The 21,198-nt window shown below is 32.9% G+C and overlaps 2 protein-coding genes across 3 annotated transcripts in view; both read left to right on the plus strand.

Moving 5' to 3' along the window:
• On the plus strand, positions 1–18,918 carry LOC130897619 (uncharacterized). 2 transcript variants are annotated; one of them, XM_057806555.1, is made up of 4 exons: positions 1–110; positions 14,264–14,413; positions 14,466–14,612; positions 14,696–18,918. In XM_057806555.1, exons 2-4 carry the CDS (start codon positions 14,333–14,335, stop codon positions 14,855–14,857), a joined length of 390 nt encoding a protein of 129 aa, XP_057662538.1. In that variant the 5' UTR covers positions 1–110; positions 14,264–14,332; the 3' UTR covers positions 14,858–18,918. The 2 variants fall into 2 exon arrangements, with proteins under 2 accessions (XP_057662538.1, XP_057662537.1); XM_057806554.1 differs by lacking the exon at positions 1–110 and adding an exon at positions 11,235–11,306.
• Positions 18,919–18,955: 37 nt separating this feature from the next.
• LOC130897001 (uncharacterized) overlaps positions 18,956–21,198 on the plus strand; it is an 85,345-nt gene continuing 83,102 nt past the window's right edge. Inside the window, exon 1 of the mRNA XM_057805460.1 lies at positions 18,956–19,314. Within this exon, the coding sequence (XP_057661443.1) occupies positions 19,285–19,314 (30 nt within the window). The 5' untranslated portion in view covers positions 18,956–19,284. The remainder of the gene's footprint in view (positions 19,315–21,198) is intronic.

Raw genomic sequence — 21,198 nt, forward strand, 5'->3', positions numbered from 1 at the left:
ATTAGTGCATGCGAAAGAAGCAATATACGATTCTAAATACCCAAAGCATAGAGATCGGGATTTTATTGCTGCTGCATGGAGAAGCATAGCTATAGAATTGAGCACAACTGGTAAGTAACTAGGTTTTTATTACAGTATATTTTCGTAAAAAAGAGGTACAGATTTGTCTATAAAACGTCTCGACATTTCTCGTTTTGCTATAGTACAGAACCTTTTGGTGACATGAAATACTCTGTTAATTGTTCTCGGATCTGTATTGCCTTTGTATTTGTTCTGTGGATACTTGTAGGTCTTAAGGATTGAAGTTGAAGATCGATTGTTCCAAAAACTAGGTTTCCAGAATCTTGTCACTTTCCGTTTGAACTTGTCGGACTCAATTGTGTAAAACGCAAGCAGTTTCAATTGAGTTTTTCGTTAATTATATGTCAGTTTCTATAGCTTTTTGAAATATGCCAAATTTTTGTGTTAATATGCCAAAGGCACACTCTATGGTTCGCCTTGCTCTGGACAAACGATAATTAAATATTCTGCTGGGAAAATTTAACTGCCGACGAGCATAAGGTCGCATAGGTTTTGACTTGAAGGAAAAGCCTCATCGCCTACTAAATAGAAAGTTATATTAATATTCGTATTAATAAATTTTCCGAAGCTAGGTATATTTAATGCATATTCTTTAAATGCTCTTCCCATTGTAGATTCTGAGAAAACGATGCTATCTTTTTCTCTACCATAAGCTCCTACGTCGATTAAAATGAAATTATCGTTTGCATCAGCGATGGCCATTAAAACTACAGAATGAAAATGTTTGTATTGTAAAACTGAGAATTAGCGTTTGGTGGGCATTTCGGCAGTGTTTACTGTCGATGCTTCCGATGCAGTTCGGCATTTGACAAATCCTATAAAACGATTGAGAAATGTCTTTCCATTTCTCTGCTGTAGGCACAGGCATATAAAATGGTTGCAAAACAGTCCAAACCACTTCAGCCAGTTCTTTTACTATATAACTGATTCCCATCCGGAACGTAAACGATTCTCCTGTTGCTAGGTATCTAAAAAAAGAAACAGACGTCATGTACTTAGGTACTTCATTCCCTTTTAAAAGTATAATAGATTTTGATTCTTTAAATTTCGTCTTTTTTTCATCTTGCTTCTTCTGTATAATGGGAGAAAATTATGGCTTGCAGAACACTGACTGACTCAGACTCAACAAGCGACATATTGCGAAAGCAAATTTTGACGTGGATGTGTTTTAAATATGTTCCACAAGCCTCAGACAGTACTCACGTCAATGTAAACAGATTAGAGAGACTTTCTAACATTTTTGGACAATATATCTTTCCATTGAAATGACAAAAAGCTAGTGACTTTCAAGTTCAATGAATTCAGAAGATCTTAAGCCTCAGAACTCGTTGAAAATTCGTTCCAAAGGTTGCTCTATTCGCGCTTGACGAGCACAATATACATATTAGGCAGATAATGATAATGATCTTAGAATGAAATCGATGATGAAGAATTCAGAATTGGATATTATGACAAATGTAGAAATTGATCGGAAATATGGTTGTTTGAAAAACCCTTCAAAACCAATTTGAAAACGTAACTTGAGTCACAGATTATACCATGCCAATAACAATTCATTTTGAGAGGAAAATTATTGATTTTTCGAAAAAATCTTGGATCAAATGAAGAAGGTTTCAAAAATAGGTGAGTTTGTGACGGAAACGTCATGAATATTGCATTTGAAAATACTCGTATATAATACAGGTACAGTATACATTCATTTATGACTTTTTTCTTTGACCGTTTCCTTCCAGAAACACCGGGAATTCCAAGTTTGTCTTCTTTTCAGAATTCGAAATAACCTTTCTGTTATAACCTTCTTAATGTTCTAGCAACATGTAATTAACTTACTCCTCTCCTATATACCTAGTAGTACCTTTTATGAATAACCAAAATACCTTGTCCTTCTACCTTCCACATGACACTCCCTCCTATTGCTTACATATACGAATCCAAGCAAGACGTTGGGTCAAACGGTTAAACACTCTTTCACATTACAGCGGGAACGTTTTGTTTATATTTTTGTGTATATTGTTTTGTTGGTACATATGTATATATAGTAAGTTTAAGTAGTTATCGAACATCGAATATTATGTAACCTCTCCGCAACTCCTTTTCCCTAAGACTAGCACCCATAAGTTGTCCATGGTTCACTCAAATTCATCAGGTTGACTATTACTGACTACTACTGTTCAACTATGCTCCTCTGAGATGTTTGAGAGGACATCTTGAAAATAAACGCGGCAGAGCACGTCAAAATCAAGCTCCAGCTCCATCTGTACTCGAACCCATAAATTTAGGGCTGGGCAATTATCAAAAAATATAATCGATTATATAAAATAATCGATTATTTTCGATTTTTGAAAATAATCGATTTATCGAAAATAATCGATTTATCGAAAATAATCGATCAATCCAAAATAATCGATAAATCGGAAATAATCGATAAATCGAAAATAATCAATTTTCGATTATTTGAAAATCGGAACTAAAGCTTCAAAAGAACGATTGTGGTTTGATTCCTACAAAAAACAAGATAAAGAGCGAGTATACCACTAGGAACATACAGAAGACATTATGGTTTGATTCCCAATAAAAACAAATCAAATAATGAACCTACAGAAGATATTTGGAAGTAAGATTCTGATATTGAATTATGTTGAAATAATTATTCAGAAAATAAATTTTTTAATCGTTGAATTGATTATTATATTATTTGATTATTTTAACAATTGTACGAAAAATAGTGTGTATGCCACGAAACTTTTTAACTACCGCAAGATTATCTTGCCTCGGCCGCAAGCGGTCGCGGCGATAACTGTTCTTTCGGTACGTTAAAAAGGTATTTCAGTTTCAAAGGTAATTCAATTAAACTGTACCAAAACCATTATGCATTTTTGAGAATGAAAATTGGCAAGAAACATTGTATTTTATAAAACCAAATTCTCACAGGATGTTGTCTACAAGCTCCACCTTACACAACAATCTCTTTTGTATATTATCAATTAAAACTGATAATTTGTCACTAGCTCTTAATGGGCTTGTTTCAAAATAAACTCTTTAGTCTTAGATTTAGGCTTGCAACTAAAAGCAAAACAAAAAATTATTATCTTGAAAGATGTTTATTATAAATTTTTAGGAATGTTAACAACTGTCTTCTTCATAGTTAAAAAAAACAAGCTGATCAATATGATCTCCAGTTAGTGACGCTCCTAGGTCAGTTACTATTTGGCCTCCTTTGCTAAATACTCGCTCAGATGGAACACTGGAAGCTTGAATACAGAAAAACTTTTTTGCACATTGGGAAAGAAAAGGAAATACATGTGCGTTATATTTCCACCATATCAGTGGATCTTCTTCAAAATCAATGACTGGTATATTCATAAATTGTTCGATTTCATTTTTAATTTTTACATTTAAACTCACAGAATTACTACCTTCAACAGTTTTCATAGCCTTAAAAATTGATGAAAGTCCGCTTTTCTTTTTACCTGATGACGCAGCTCTATTCTCAGAAACTGGAATTATTTCTAATTCGCTACTAAGTTGTAATATTATATCTTGAATTATCTGGTTTTCTGCAGAACTAAAAAAGGATCCTTTAAAACGTGGGTTCATGAAGGAGGCAGTCTGCAATAGTTTATGAGTTTTCTCGTTGCTTTCATATCTGTTTTTAAGTGTGTTTAAAATTAATGAAGCCATTTCCCTTTTTAGTTCTACAATGTCTTCATCAATTTAAGTTTCATCGTATTCATCTACCAATGTTTTACTTAATTCCAAAGGAATAGGTGGAATGGTAGATCCCGTTACATAATTTTCTCCAGACAGAGATAACTCCAGGATAACATTCAGGAGTTTCAAATCGTCAGAGTTTAGTATCAGCTTTTTGTAATGTCCATTATTATAGGTTTGTGAAAAATTTAAGAGATTTACTTCTTGTTCAACAATTATCTTGATTAAATTTAAAAGAGACCACCATCGCGTTTTAAAAAAGACAGGAATTTTTGTTTCCTTAGTGTTGTATTTTTTCTGAATTATTTTTAAATCTCTAACAGTTTTCCAGCTATGTGCAAAAATATTCTGAATTTTTTCAATTTTACCTATAGTTTCGCTTAATTTTGCATTTTCAAAACATTTATTTACTGCAATATTAATTGCATGTCCAAAACAACATATAGGGGCTATTCCCATGTCCTTAATAGCTTTTAATACATTACTTCCGTAATCTGTGGTAAACGATGTATTTGCTTTTTCTTCAATACTCCACTCGTTTAAAATAAGATTTATATTATTACATAAGTTTTCAGTAGTATGATCTTTATCTATTTCGTAACAGCCCAAACAAACGCCTTCTAACTGATAATTTTCATCTACAAAATGGCATGTAAGGGCGATATAGGACCTGTTTGCAATGGAAGTCCATCAATCGGGGGTACAAGATACAAATTTGACTTGTTTTAAAATTGCTTCAATAACTCGGCGCGTTTCATTATACAAATTAGGAATTAACTTTTGTGACAATATGTTTCTGCTGGGTAATTTATAGCTTCCATTTAAAACTTGTACAAATTTTTTGAAACCGTCGTTTTCTACTATATTATAAGGCTTCATTTCTGTACCTACGAAAAAAGCCAAAGCCATGTCAAATCATATTTTGATAAAGACTGAAAGTAATCGAAACGGTGATAATATATGGTTTTAAGCGAAATTTCAATTGATAGAGATCTAAAAACAAGTATGGTATGAGCCAATATCTACAAACGTCGTGAGACAAACCAACCTCAAGCTAAGATCATTCGGTTTTTAAAATCCTGATAACTTCCTAGGGACTTTCTGGCAGGATTTACAAATTAAGTTTTCATTTATCTTACGTCCCTATGACAGAAGAAAAGATCTTTTTAGGTAAACCGTAACTAAGAAAAAAGATTAGTGACTCTCGTAAGCTTCTTACGATGAAGAACTCCCAACTTAACACTACTACCAATAATAAGCAATTCGTGTGAGCTATTACCTTCTCACTCGTATACTGGGTCGCCTATAAGTAGGAATCAAAATATAACTGATGAATTTTCGAATTTATTCCAAGTTGTCTTTACATAGAAACGGAGTGTAACACTATCTTGACTTGACATTGCTTCTTTTATCTCCAGTTTTTCCAATGTTTAATGAATACTGTCTGAAGGTGTCATCCTCACAAATTAGATTTACTACAGAATCAATCAAGTTGTCTAACTGTAGTTTTTTTGATCAATTTTGCGTTTTGCACTGAATGTTAAAGTGTCTTGAACCATGTCAAACAACGTACGCTATATTTTGACTGTGTGCACAATTTATTGTGATATATTGAGCGGTCTTTATCATATTTTGCTTATGTAATTTCTTATCAAAAAATCTGCACTTATGCAAACACACGATTGAAATAATAGTATATCATTAACCGTGTTGATTTTCCGCACTATTTCTAAGTGTTTGTTAGAAATAATTACTTTTAATACGTGTAGTGTAGCCAGGATGATGATAAAATAATTGCTGGTGGGAAATAATAATAAAAACTATAAAATACATCAGTATTTATTCATATAATACAGTTCAATAATATTATACTAAAATTATTATTTTAAGGTAATATATTTATAAATTATTTTATAAATATTTAAATAACTTTCGGATGACAACGTTATTACGTAAATAATTGTTGGCGAATTGATATTAAGTTTTACAATTATCTGATGACCTATCTATGTTCAACATACAGAGTAAATAAGCACTAGTTATTGGTAAATGAAAAATGAATTTATCAAAAATGCAAATTAGTCTCTGTTTTCTGGCTACCACTTCACCAAAACCCAACTTCATTTTTTATAAAGTATTTATTTTTTGTAAATTTTATAAGTTCTTGATATGAAATAATGTTATAAAGCGAAATATTTAATTACAAGTGCAAAAATAATATCTAAATATTTAATTGAATATCGCAAAAATTTCAAATTTCTAGCTACTTAACAAAACGATTCTCATTGGCTTTCAGTAGTAACGTCATAGGTTTAATAAAAACTTCGGGACTTTGTCTGGTTGATGATCACGAGGTTATTGTTGCCGTCAACGTAGCTTGTGCTATTATAAGACAGTTTTTATTTATTAGTTACGTATAAATAAAACATTTTTCTATATATGAGAATCCAGTGAGGGAACCTTTTATAGGTTAAGTTCTTATATTATTACTCAATTACTATAAAATATTAAAATAAGTTACATTTGAATCTGACTTACATTAAAATGATCCTGACAACAAAAATAATTACATCTCGCAGGATCTTCAAAATGACCAACAACTCCAAACCATTTTTGTTGTAGTATATTCCGATTTCTTGCCATCATGAAAAAAGTTTATCAGGTGTTTAGTTGTGGTATTTTTATATCCTGGTCCAAAACGCGATTCACATACCATTTTTCAGATTAATCAAATTGTAAAAATAATGCTTATTTTAGAATAACCGAAAGAATAACTGTCGTACTTACTTTGTATATTATATATCTATGACGTCAAGCAATATGGTGGCCTCACTGAAATGTTTAAACTACCTACAAAATTTTTGAATTTTCAATAATTGTAATATATGAACTATCCAAAACTATTTCTTTTCTCAAACCATGCAAATACTCTATTACCGTGTCTGACGAGTGTTTCTATAACCCTGTTATAGTCTTCAGAGAGAGCTGTTGACTTTCTGTCTTTGAAGATTATAACTATTATCGGAACGAGTTATGATGGTAGAAGTAATCTTTTAATTCTTCAGTGATGGATTTACGTCTGTGTCCGTGAAGCCCAGGCTTAAGGCGACATAATTAGAAGGACAGCAAAATTTTTGAAATTCCAGATATTTAGAGACAACAAAAAGATTTCAAGCATTGGTTGGGATAAGTTTATATGAAAAACATTCAATGAATATGCACCCAAAAAAACTTATCATATCTTAGAAAAATTAGAATTTCTATGCGTTGAGTTTAACTTAAAGTAGTGACAACTTACTTCTAAAACTTTATTCCTTGAGATTTGGTGTTTTATAACCTCGATTGATATTTCAATTGACAAGCAAGCAACTTGAATTTTATCGATTGATATCAACTTGATTTTTGAGGGTTAATTGCTATGGAGTTTTTGTGTATTCTTTAGCTCAAATAATAGATGATCATCCCGTAGTGCTAGATGCAAATGGTACACACGGTGAAACACACACTGGCGAACATGAAAATATAATCACTAAAATCACAATCTTACCCGATTAGACAATACCGAACCAAACATCGTCAATAACGTGCCACTCGAAATGCACAAGGCATTAGCGAAATTTGAGGGCACAAACCCTGTACGTCGTCCAAAATTACCTAAGCTAAGGACCAACAAAAACTCTAATAACAACATTGCAGGGGTCGATTCATTAATGGGAGGCATCTGCGCCGAGTACAATACGCTCGAGCGGCTTCATTCACTTATTTATTGTGTTGCAGTACTTCGTTTACATAATCAGCAAATATATGTGACAAATATCCGTACCTATAACACCACCAAAAAACCCTGGTAGCAACGCCGCCTGGAACGTTCCATCGATATCATTGGGAGTGAGATAGGACGAATAACGGAGTACAAGAATTGTGCACAACCCTCTAAACGCTTGAGAAGAATTTTCAAGAAAATAGGTACTCACACACAGCATCCAGAACATCAACAACATTTGCGTGAGTATATTGATCTGCTTCAGCAAAGGTTGAAAGCGAAGTCGAAACGTTTATCAAGATACATTAAGTGTACAAAGAAGAAGCTACAGAATAATACTTTTCATAGCAACCGAAAAGTATTTATCAGGAAACTTGTAGCTACTCCCCATAAAAACACCAATCAACCTATACCATCGACACCGACATTGAAAAAGTATTGGTCCTCATTGTGGTCAATTCCCAAAATCCACAAGAGAAATGCCGACTGGATAGCAGCCGAAGAGATGAGGTTAAATATTGCTTCCACGTAGTTTGATGATTTCACACTGAAAGAAATCACTGACGTAATCCAAAATACTAACAACTGGAAAGCACCGGGAGTTAATAATATCCAAAACTTCTGGTATAAGAAATTCCCGAGCGTACACAGGGAATCAGCGAAGCACTTCCTACATAATCCAGAAGATATTCCAACGTTTTTAGCACTGGGTTCCACTAATTTGCTTCCAAAGGGCTCCCAGACGGATGACCCCACTCAATACAGACCTATCACGTGCCTACCCACTTTATATAAAATACTTACAGCTTGTATCACTAACAGAATTTATAGGCACGTCGAGGAAAATAACATCTTAGCAGAGGAACAGAAAGGTTGCAGAAGAGATCATCAAGGATGCAAAGAACAGCTTATCATGGACTCTGTGATACTTCGGCAAGCACAGAAAGATCACCGGAATTTTCACACTGGTTTCGTGGACTATAAGAGAGCGTTTGATAGTGTACCTCATTCCTGGCTTGTGGTCGTCTTGCGGATTTACAAAGTTCACCCAACTATTATGAGCTTCCTTACAACAACGATGAAGAAATGTCAAACGAATCTTCATCTTCAAATCGGTCCAAATTCCCTCAGTACTGACGAAATACCCATTCGTAGGGGAATATACCAGGGCGACTCCCTGAGTCTGTTGTGGTTCTGCCTTGCAACGAATCCCCTATCTACCATGCTCAATGATACAAAGTACGGATTCAGCATTAAAGCTAACAGAGACACCACCTGTACCATCTTCTATATTCTTTATATGGACGATATCAAGCTATACGCAGAAAATAAGCATTTCAACAGGCTAAGTTGCTGGAACACAAGCAGGCAAAAGCTAGAATCCAGGATCAATACACCAAAGTCACTTATGCAATCCGAATTAAATGCAGGCAACTTAGTCCAGTAAATCATTACCTATGCCTTACCTGTTTTAACGTACTCTTTTCGAATCCCGAAGTGGACGAAAACAGAGCTAGAGGGTATTCAGAGGTTGACACGAACAATGATGACGAAGAACAAGAACCACCACCCGAAGTCATCCACTATTAGAACAACATTACCCCGAAAGGAGGGTGGAAGAGGCTTGATCGACCTTATCAACCTGCCCTCTCGATAGGGAATGAAACTACGTGAATTCTTTCATATTAAATCGAAAGTCTCAACTCTGCACCGGATTATATCCAAAGCGGATAAGAATTATTCACCTCACAGTGGTCACGAAAGGCACTACACGGTAGACATCATCATGACCTCAATCAACCGCATGTTAAGAAGGAAGCTTCAAACAGATGGCTAGCTGGCGGCAATGTCTTTCCAGAGATTGAAGGCTTCATGATGGCTATCCAGGATCAAGTTATTAACACCAATAATTACAAGAAAAATATTGTTAAGGATCCGAACACTCAATCTGACAAATGTAGAAAGTGCCAACAAACATCAGACACTATCCAACATATAACATCTGTTTGTAGTGTGTTAGCTAATACCGACTGTCTACACCGGCATAACCAAGTGTGCTACTTCATCCACCAGAAACTGGCCAGCAAGTTCGGTCTTCTCAATTCGGATACACCGTATTACAAGTACCAATCGCAGAAGTTGCCCGAAAATGATAATTTTAGACTCTACTACGATTGGTCCATTATCACCGATAGACAGGTGACGAATAACAGACCTGACATCGTGGTGGTTGATAGAAAAGTCAATTCAGTCCTTCTTGTCGATGTAGCTATACCGAACACTCATAACCTTTTCAACAAACACCAGGAGAAACTGGCCAAATACGCGGATCTCGCAGTTGAGATTAAACAGATGTGGCGCAGCGAAAATGTGGAAATAGTCCCAGTTATTATGTCTGCAACTGGCGTCGTGCCTAAACATAATATTGAATACTTGCCACACAGTGTGCAAGTTCATTATGTGAACCGAGCATAATCCTTTTGATACTTTGTATCCGGGATAGGTAAATAATACCGGCTTTAAGCTGAGTAGTGCATAAGTCTTTCGCATAATAATAATAATAATAATAATAATAATAATAATAATAACAATAATGATTATAGTTGTTGTAGAAATCGTTGTTAATTTTCGTTTGTTAGAATGACATTAAATTTTTATAGTATAGGTTATTGTGTATTGGCTGATAGTTCTAACCAACTATCAGATTCTGAATTTAGATACATAGTTATTCAAAAAGCTAAAACTGCATTGAAAGAGAATAATTATATTGAAAAAATGATAAATAGCACATTAAAAAAAATAAATAGATCCTATAATCCAGTAAAAAACAAAAGAGAAACTAAACATCAAAACATGAAAAATTTCTCCGTGTCATATGTACAAGGACTGAAATTTGAAACACCCAAAAACAAAAGAAGTAATATTATACCTATACTTGTACTGATAGTATTGCTGTCTACATGGGGCAAACGTCTCAGTATTTAGAAAATAGACTAAAAGATCATCTATACGATAGCATAATTAAAACTGCATTAACGAACCACGAAATATCAAAAAACCTATATTTTATATTATATATTATCAAAAATACTTGAAACGGATTCTAACACAAAAAAGAGAATTTTTAGAAATGTTTCACATTCATACGAACGAAAAAGCTATCAATGATAAATAATTTGAATGAAATTTACACCTATATTTTGTAAATTTTACTACAACTACGATTAATTTATTTGATGGCTTTTACATATTTTTAGATGTTTTAAAACAAGTTTCTTTCTCGATTTTATTTTTACTTGGATATTCATGATGTATTGATTAATATAAATACACAAATTGATAGTATCAAATCATATTTTGATAAAGACCAAAACATCTTCAAAAAAAAACTAATTTTTAATCAGAAGAGACATAAAATCAAGACAATCTAGAAATACTAACCACAAACATATGAAAAGGTCTAAGAAATAAGAAATTAAAGAAATATATGTATTTGAACTTTCGCCATTCTGGTGCTGACATATGGTTTTGAATTTCCAACGAATTGCTAAAAGCATTTATTACCTGGTCTATATCGAAAATCCTCATTTGCTCAATCAAGGTTTTTTTAAATGATCCAAATCGTAATTACTGGAAATTCATATAAAATATTTTTGATCTTGATCTTACGGTTAGTTAATCTACCATGTGTCTCAAAGCAGTTAGTTTATTTTTTGTGTTTTTTTCCTCTGTTAAATTTACATCAGCTTGTGTAAGTTTTTGAAAATTTTAGTTCATAGAAATCTAAAAAAACCCAGTGTTTATTACACCAAAAAATATACCAGTCGATTCATTTGTACAACGATTTCATTTTCGCAATTGAATACAGTGAGAAGTTTGCATGTTACCACCCCTGTTCCCTTGATTATTATTATTTATTTTTTGTACATATCCTAATTGTCTAATGGTATAGTTTGGGTATTCCTCGGAAGGAGTCTGTTTTATAATAATATTTTAAGGAAATTTCCAAAAAAAGAGTATAAATTAGTACGAATATATTAGTTTTAACTATTATTTCAATACATTACAGTTTAAAGGTTTCACCTTTAAACTATTGTCAGTAGTATAAACCATTTGGCTTTGAACATTCTGTAGAATAGGTATTTTAACATTTTTCTACCATTATCTTGCGTAAGTCACCAATAGTTTGTGGTTTCCTTTTGATAAACATTAGTTCTACCGCAAATATTGATATGGGTAAGATCCGGTGATCTTGCAGGCCATTTTATGAGCTTACGTGGTCTACTTATTTTCCCCACGAAACAGCATTTAAATAATTACGTACCTGAAGAGCCTTATAAAAAGAAGCTCTCACTTGGTGAAAATTTATTTATTGATTAAAATCTTGATGATTCCTAATTATAACAGTTATCATATCTGTTAATTTAGTCTGCAACATATTCAGGCATTTTCCCATTTAAATTTCCCTCAATTTCACAATTCCACTCATATTACTCGAAATAATCTAGAATTTTCTCCAGACCAGCTCAACGTTTTAATTGTGAACGTGAAAATTCAAATCAAATTTAGCTTTAGTACTAAATGGAACCGTTTGTATTTTTTTTTATGGTATCTATTTTTTTATGGTTTTAAAAATTGTTGTTTTACTTTTTTACTTTTTTTCTAACTTAACTTCTAGTTACTTTTCTGATTAATTAATACAAGAGCTGTGTTAACCCATTTAATTGTTCTTCTTCTGTAATGGATTCACTACCAGGATTTTTTTGTTTTACAAGTTTTATAAAATAAAGAAATAATGGATCTAAAAAAATTGTTACGCCTTTACAAAAACTTATCATTACATCACAGTTGTGAACTAAATTTCGAAGATGAGTTATTTTACAAACAAAAATTCACAGAAAGGCACTCTAGTACGTTTTTGATCATTGTTTTATTATTGACATATCTTTTGATTAGGAATTAGTCCATATTTTTAAAAAAATTTTTCGGCTTGTCACGTAACTATTCGCGCACAAAGGATTATATCTTACCTCCGCATTGCTTTCAAATCGAAATCCGCGAGGTGTCTCTTATAATTGACTAATTAAATAATAGTCGCATGGCAGCAAATCGGGTATGTTGGATTCTATAATTTCATTAATACTCTCGTCAGTATTACAACCAAACAGTAAAATTTTGCAATATTAAATATTTGAAACGTCGATATCGAAACAAATCAAGATGTATTCATGAATACGTGATAAAGTGAAAGCGCCCATGGGATCTGTTTTCACTATAATGTTGTATTGAGTTAACCTCTTCTGCCAGAGAACGGGCGTTTAATAGAGTACAAATAAGAAGATATTTTGATCAGTTGGAAAGAGCTCTGGAGCAAAACTAAAAAAACATGGATGAAAGTTACCTTACCACAATTGCTTCAAAAAATCGTAAGGTTTATGCCAACAAAGGAAAAAAATAAGTAAGGGTATCAAGTAGTGCGGAACGTGTATAACATTAACAGTCATTTGTGCAATGACTGCTTTTTTATGAGTCTTATTTACCACCGTGTTTTATATTTCCGCGAGAAACCATGAAAAATGAATTACTGATCGATTCTCCTCCAGTTTCATTTGATTTTGCTCAGGCGAACGGATGGAGAACTTCCGATTTTTGTTTAAAGTGGCTTAAATTTTTTGCTAAAACTGAAACCTACAGAAAGGTTTAGGTTTATGCAAAAAGTAAAGGCACTGTCTTATTTTGTTTTCCACTGCACTGTACCCACAGGGTACAACCTTTAGATATCATTTTCTGGGCCACTCTCGACCTACTACAAGCAAGAAATTACTAGCTGGTTAGGTGAAATAGAATCCTGGCAGAGTAGTTTCTCATTTTAAGGTAAGAAAGATATTTAAAGCTGCCTACCAAAAATAAGATACTATGAACAATGCTGAAAATGAGTATGCTTAAAAGGGTATATCTTCTTTTAATAATGACATTTTTCCGAATTGGATGCTTTAGTCTACGAAACCACCAACTTGGAAAAGATAAAATTATCGAAGAACCGAATGATATCGAGGAAAAGTCGGGAGAAGAAGCGAATAATAGCGAAATAACTACCATCTGGTATACATAATGAAAAATTACAAAAAGAAATAGATAGAAAAACAAATAAATCAGCAGCAGCATCTTACTTAATCCTGCCCTCACAAATCTCACCTTTACCAATAGCTACTGTGTGTCTTACTCACACGCACATCTGCATTGTTTTGTTGGATTTGTTCGCCTGATCTTCGTGCTCTTATATCTTGCTTGTCTCTAGATTTGATTGTTGTACGACTCCAATGGGCTCCTTTACGAATTGCTCGCATTGCTGACTGTACGTAGAACATATGAATAAATGAAATGGAAACACCTATTGCTGAGAAACAATGACTTTATATTGTATTCGTTTGTTTATTATTTTACCCTTTCACAACAATAAAACACGTATATTTATTAAACACGTTCACGTTTTTGTTCTGATTTAAAATTGTTTTGAAAAAATGTAAAGTACAATATGTACAGGTACGGTAGTAGCCGTTGTTGGCAGGAGCTCATATGTTTATTTACATTTACATGAGAGTAAAAACTGTATATTTCTATTCTAAATCTTTTTGATTTTAGGTCTCTTCTGTTTCAAAATTAGTTATTTTAATAATTTTTGAAAGAAGATAATATTTTTTGTTCTAGAATGGTTACAATTTGAAAGTGGACTACATAAAGCCGTGCACAGCCGATTCCGTTGTAATACCAAAAAACATGGATTTTGCGTTTGATTCTAAATGTAATTTAGTACTAAGCGGATGCGTTGAGATGACCAAAACTTTAAAAACGTCTAAGGTAAGTGACACTTCTAGTTTTTTCTTTATTGTTATTATATGCACATTTTTAGGCAACCTATGAACTTACTAAATCTCCTATGCCAACAATGACAGGGGATGTAGATTTATGTAGTCTATTTGGTAATAAAAAGAAACTGTTTGTAACGAAACAAGTTTTTGAGGCTTATGGACTTCCGAAAAGTTGCCCAGTTCCAGCTGTAAGCGTTTTTTAATGATGAATTGTTTCGATTACTCTAAACAATAATGATATTAAATCTAAAACGTTCTTTTTTTGTTCTAGAAAAAATACTGTGTCAATGGAAAACAATTGATCAGCATTGATTCTTACAAAAACAAGTTGGGAATGGCTCTAGGCAGCGTGGTAACTAAATTGAATGTGGACCATGAGGATGCAGGAAAGACCTGCGTTGATATAAAAATGACAGTATCCAAAAAGAAGTGATATGTCAATTGTACTCAAATATTTATGATCTAAATACAAAATCAAATATGACATTTATTTAAATTTCAAACAAATAATTATAAATAGAATTGTCGTACAAAGTTTTTCCTGAAAACAAGTTTTTAACATTCAAAGATAGAAAACTATATTTGAAGATGAATTATAGCACAATTTTCATGGTCCACGACGTAAACCCCAATAAAACATCATAAATCATCAATGGAGGAAATACATATTTATTCTCCAACTTTCTAGTCATTTTAATGAAAAAAACTAATCAATTTAGAAACGATCAAAATTTCTAATCGACAAAAGGTGTTTTGCAAATTGTACATTCACATTTCCGGAAACTTTGTATAAACTTTTAGTGAATATTAATGGACAGGAAAATTTTCCAAACATTAAATAAACAAATAGTGGCAAACTTTATATGAATTAAACTTTGTTTAGGAGGAGAACGATAAATAATCTTCAATCTTAGAGAAAGATGGATTTTTTATAGAGGCTTATTAGAATTAGTTTTAAATTTTGTGAAATACTAATAAGAAATGATGTTTTTACAAATGTATGAGCAATGGAACAAGTAATAAATAACAATAAAAACAGTTCAATTCAAATTATTTTGCACACATGATAAAATAATATTACGAGAAATGCTGCTTAAGTTTTGAGATAGACAAATAAAAACAAATATTTATAATTGGATTTGGCTCTATTGAGATCAATAAACTTTTGCATGCGCTTAAATCAATTGTCGAAGCATTTTTTCCCTTCCGATTGGGATACCTCCAAAACATGTGATTTTAACGCATCAACTATTTAAACTGATGTGTTAGCGCTGGCATTGTCATGGTGCAGATTGATTCGTCTTCTGCGATTGGTTTCCGTGTTTTTTCGCATACTTCTGGCAAAAAATGCAGGTAAACAATTCAGAATTGAACGCTCTAATGGAATAGTGGCAATATAGCCAGTTATTCAAAAGAAATAAGAGGTACTTCGTGAGCAAACAATTTTTGTTGGCTCGTTTTGATATATCCATACATTGATTGTTATTTATTTTCGGGTTAATATATGTGGATCTATGATTCGTCACCATTCATCAACTTATAGACGTTTTTTGAAGCACCTAATTGAATTTTTTTAGCATTTCTTTGTACCAATCAACACGAGTTTTTTTGAGCGATTGTTGAGTTATGCGGTATCCACCAAATGCTCAAGTAATAAAGAATGTATGCGAGTGAAACTAATGCCCAATTATGCCTCACTCTCACGGTATGTCACATGACGATCTTGCAAGATCAGTTTACGCACGGCGTCGATGTTTTCTGCCATAACAGTCGATTATGGACGACCCTCACAAAATCCATCGTGTAGCGAATTGCGACCACGATTTATTTCGGAAAACCAGAGAAACACGGTGGCTCAAGGTGGTGATTCATCACCAAAAGTCGAAGTGAGTTAATCGGCACACTGCTATTGGTTTAATCTACGTTCAAAACCATATAAAATCATCACACGAAAATGTTCATTCATCTCCATTTTTTGACCAAGATTAATGTCTCAAAGATCTGTGAACAAATTAAATAGAACTCGTATGACAACATGTACACGTTCACCATTAAAAATGTCATTGTCACGAAGGCAATGTCAGATTTGACATATTTACATCAGTGTTGCCATATATCAAAACTTAAGTAGCAGCCCTCGTATCAATATTTTAGTAAAAGTATATAATGTTATCTATGAGAAAAAGGGTTGTTTTGGAGTATACGCGTAGTAAATCCTTTCAAGAGAATTCATATTATTTTATGTATAAGTTTCCGGGAAGCTTGTTAAGGATATCGACGGAAACTGATTAAAATAAATAAGTAAAAGCGCAAGATTTGTCACAAATGTGCTAAATGTGATTTGTGGGTAAAGCGGTGTTGACGAGGTGAAGAATGAAGACACATATATTTCTTGACTACATAATAAAGGAGCATATAATCCAACAACCGTATATCCAGTTATGTAAAAATATATTTTTTTCGTTTATCTAAACCTGGATTTACTAGCACACAATTATGCAGAGCGTTTTTCGCCCTAAAAGAAATAGAAATATGAATTATTTATTCTTTTTTGTAATCACTCTTATTTATTTCCTCCTTGAGGACGACCACGGCACTTCATCCATCGTCGTAACTAAGCACCGTTGTGAGCTTCTACTGAAGGATGCACTAATGAAGCATTGCCAATTAATTTTTCATTGAATTACACTAATATTAGAAGTCATTTTGCTTGTCACTCAGCCATATTTATAAAAAGTAACCGAAACTTTTATATTGCCGCCTTCAAAACATGGCGGTCGCGCTTGCGCTAAGGATACTCTTAAATGGCCGATTCGATGATAATCCTCGATAACGTAATAACCTCTATAAATTCAAAAAAAGTTGAGTTCACTTTCCCTCGGAGTCCAAAACCTCTTTTACTTAGAATATGAATAATTTGGGAGTAACTAAAGTTGTAACTAAAAGTTGTAACGACGATCTTGTAACGACCTTGTAACTTCAATAATCTATCAATGAGTGATTTTGATTTTTGACCTATAAAGAAAATATCTCCTCTATATTTCAATTAATAAATTTTGGTCCTAGAATTAAGAGCAATATTTGAACAAATAGAAATTGTAATAACAACCTTATGACCTCAAAAATCTCGCACACTCTTGATATTGCATAAGCTTTGTACCGCTGGGCCTTGATCTTATCTTGCAGACCTAATGCTAATCTTAGTTTTTGTTTTACTTTTATTGCAAGACCAAGACCATAACTAGTGGTTCTATTTATAGACGGCAGAGTGATACAAAAGTTGACCCCTCTTTCCAATAACTGTCTCAATTCTGGTGGTGGCTATGTCGAAAAATAGTTGATACATTGCTGTACTTTTTTTCAATACATGTCAATACAACTTACTTTCTGAATGTGCCTCGTATGTTATCAGAGCCGCATATGCCGAATATTCAATTTCAACAGTACATTTTGCTATACAATTCATTAAAATACATGAGAGTTATCTGAAAAGTTTCCAACCCAATGAAGAAGAAAGATTTTTTTCCGTAATAATATTGATTTTTCAACAGTGTTCTTTTAAGGCTGAAGACCTAGTTACTCTCTCTCTCTCTCTCTCTCTCTCTCTCTCTCTCTCTCTCCTGCAAGAGAGATTTAACGTTAGGAAACAGGAAAAACTCAATGAGGTCTTGTGATTATAGAGTAAGAGAAGCATTTTTGCAATTTTCCCCCTCACCCCATCAAGCAATGATGCGTGATGCTATTTTGAATTCTGCTGAAACATCTGCAATAAGGCTTCGAAAATGTTCATTTGAATGCGCTTTTGGTCCAAAGCGAGCACTTCTGGAAAGGTGTGTGGTGAGGGAAGGGGAGTATATTGAAGGGGAGCATTCGGATATAGAATAATTTTTATTATAAAACCGTTTTTCGTAGCGAGTCTCGTTATTTAATAGCCAGACCTCGTATAAGAATCTCGTAATCTTTTTTCCTGTGGCAATCGCAGAGATATTTGATGATATGATTTGTATTTCGTGTATTTGAATATTTTACATCGGTTGTAACCTCACAGCTAATAATTTCCTCTACTGAAACGTTTTATTATCTCATTATACTCCCAATTATTCTGTTTCTCATATGTTCTAATTATCTTTATTATTTATCCCGTATTCATTGAAGATTCTTTTTATTAGAATCTCTCAATGCATGGTCAAATATATTTTTTAACTTATATTGATAAGTGCTGATATGTTCGGAAACTTTTGAGACAACCCTCGTATCGTCACTTGTTCAATAAATAAGCGTTTTATTTTGAAATTAACTCGGAATACCGCATATATTTAAAGTGGAACACTGTTCAGATATTTTGGTTTTCAAGGTTCACAGAGCATAGAAATTCGAACTATTGTATTCAGATTCTTTTCGTTTTTTTTGTTCATCCATGTCATTTACTCGTAGTATACTATTTCTAAAATTATTATTTTGATTTTTATTTAAATAAATTTAGCCGTTTTTTTTTATTTTTTTTTTTATATATTTGTGATTTTTAATACTTTAACTCGTTCCTCTTTTCTACACCAATGCTACCTTGAATAGGAATTTGTGACATTTGGAAAAACAATATTCAAAACATAAAAATAATTCAACCTGCCATACTTTATAGTGAGAGGGGGCGAACGAACAGACTGAATAAAATTTATCAATATCAAGATACTTTAGTACTGGTTCTTAAGTGGGACTTGGAAGAGTTATGTCTTAGATATTATTTGTTGAGTGAACGCGATGTTGGTTTCCGTATAGTATAGATAAATAATTTTTATGTGATAATGGTTTGTTTGTATGAAGTTTTTATTATGTTATTTTTTGCTATAAAAAGTTAACATCATGGAAAGTAGTACACAGAAAGAAAAGACAGTAAGTTGATTTGATTTATTTTTTAAAAGATAATTTGTAGCTCTTCGTCTTTTATAAACAAGTAATATTTCTAATAATCAATTAAACAGGTACTAGAGAAAGTGTGATAGGTGTTTAATGAATTAAATTCATGTTCTTTAAATAAATTATAGCCTATAACTCGTTTTATAATTTGTGATCAAAGTCCAAAAACGCCGCTACTTTTTAGAATTGAAGCCGAAATTATTACAAAATTTGATTACTTAATCGTAAAAACAAAAATAGAAAGTGTACATTGAATTGGTTCCACGAATTTAATTTCAATTATTGAAGTTGTAACAAAACTTTCTGTTTTAAATAGTATTGTTAAAAAACTGTTTATTGGAAAACTTCAACCATACAATTTCAATCCGTTATTCCTTTTCAACTGAAATTCTAGGGGGGTGAATAAAAACTGAGATTGCTTAATTTAGTTTCGAATTATTCTATAGTTAACACAACTGAGAAACAACTAAGAAAACACATTTTTTGCCAAACATCCATTTTATTCATCATTGTAAACTCTTTCAAGAGCAATAAAATCATTCTCTAAGTTCGCGACGCCTTACTTGTAGAAAGATTTGTCTTTTGGCTCAAAATAGGTTCCAGTTTCAGCAATTGCTTTTTCATGTGAAGTGAATTTCTTACCGACGAATATTTTTTCGAGATCAACGAATAGCCAGTAGCCACTGGGTGCCAGATCCGAACTATTCGGTGGATTAGGAAGCAATTAGAAGTATAATTCATACAATTTTACCATCGTTGCCATCGACTTGTGAATTGTTTTGGTGAAACAGTGGTATTTTATTCAATGGGTGGGGCCGTTTTTTCTTGATTCTTGCATTTAAACGATCCAACAACTCTATGTAGTATTTACTATTGATTGTCTCTCCTTTTTGGAGATAGTCGATGAACAATAATCCCTGCGCATTGCAAAATACTGAAGCCATAACCTTTCCAGCTGACTATGCCTTTGGATGCTTCGAACTTGGTTCACTGGCTGCACTCCACTCAGATAATGATCGGTTTGATCCCGGAGTGAGCTGACGAATCAATGTTTCATTCATTGTCACATATCGACGCAAAAAATCTAATTTATTACGTGTTAACATGGCCAAACACTGTCCTGAATCATCAACACGTTGTTGTTTTTGATCGACTGTGAGTAATTGCGGCATCCAAATTGAAAAAAGCTTTCTCATAGTCAAATGTTCATGCATAATTGTAAATACACTGCCTTCTAATATCTTTACAGCGTCAGCTATCTGACGTAATTTCAATTTACGATTAGATGTAACCAATTTGTACACTTTTCTGATATTTTCTGGAGTAACCGCCTGAATTGATCGACCAGAACGTTCACTTTTGAAGACATTGCTGAGCTTGTACGGTACAAAGCTCCTGGTGGATACATATTCTTTCACGTTTTTGTCAACGGAACGTCGAGATATTTAACCGGCAATGGTACGGTTACTTTGGCCTAGACTATGAAGACTTGTGATTAATATACTTGGTTTCACATATTTTGAAACCAACAAGTCTGAATTTTTGTATAAGAACTTCACAAAAATATGTCTTGGTTTTAAAATTACAAATCGCAGCACATTCTTGGGTCTCACAGGACTAACTGGGACTAAACTACAATCATAAACACCGAAGAAGTGATTTACACTTAAAGAAACAAAACTTGCAAGCTGAACTTGTCGCATTCACCGACAAAATGTAAGCATGCGCTCGTTTTAACAAATAACGGACATTTTATTTTTGGTGTGTGAAATCGCTTGACAATATTGAAGAGAAATTTGTTAGAGTGTATTATATTGAAATTAATTGAATGGATTATGGGGTGAGCAAAAACTTTTGACC

The sequence above is a fragment of the Diorhabda carinulata genome, chromosome 8 (genome assembly GCF_026250575.1).
Source record: "Diorhabda carinulata isolate Delta chromosome 8, icDioCari1.1, whole genome shotgun sequence".
Taxonomy (NCBI): Eukaryota; Metazoa; Arthropoda; class Insecta; order Coleoptera; family Chrysomelidae; genus Diorhabda; species Diorhabda carinulata.

Coding starts and splice junctions, on each gene's coding strand:
- LOC130897619 (XM_057806554.1), top strand. CDS start 11,241: ATGTGTCTCAAAGCAGTTAGTTTATTTTTTGTGTTTTTTTCCTCTGTT. Junction 14,414..14,465: donor AAACTTTAAAAACGTCTAAG/GTAAGTGACACT, acceptor GCACATTTTTAG/GCAACCTATGAACTTACTAA. Junction 14,613..14,695: donor AAAGTTGCCCAGTTCCAGCT/GTAAGCGTTTTT, acceptor TTTTTGTTCTAG/AAAAAATACTGTGTCAATGG.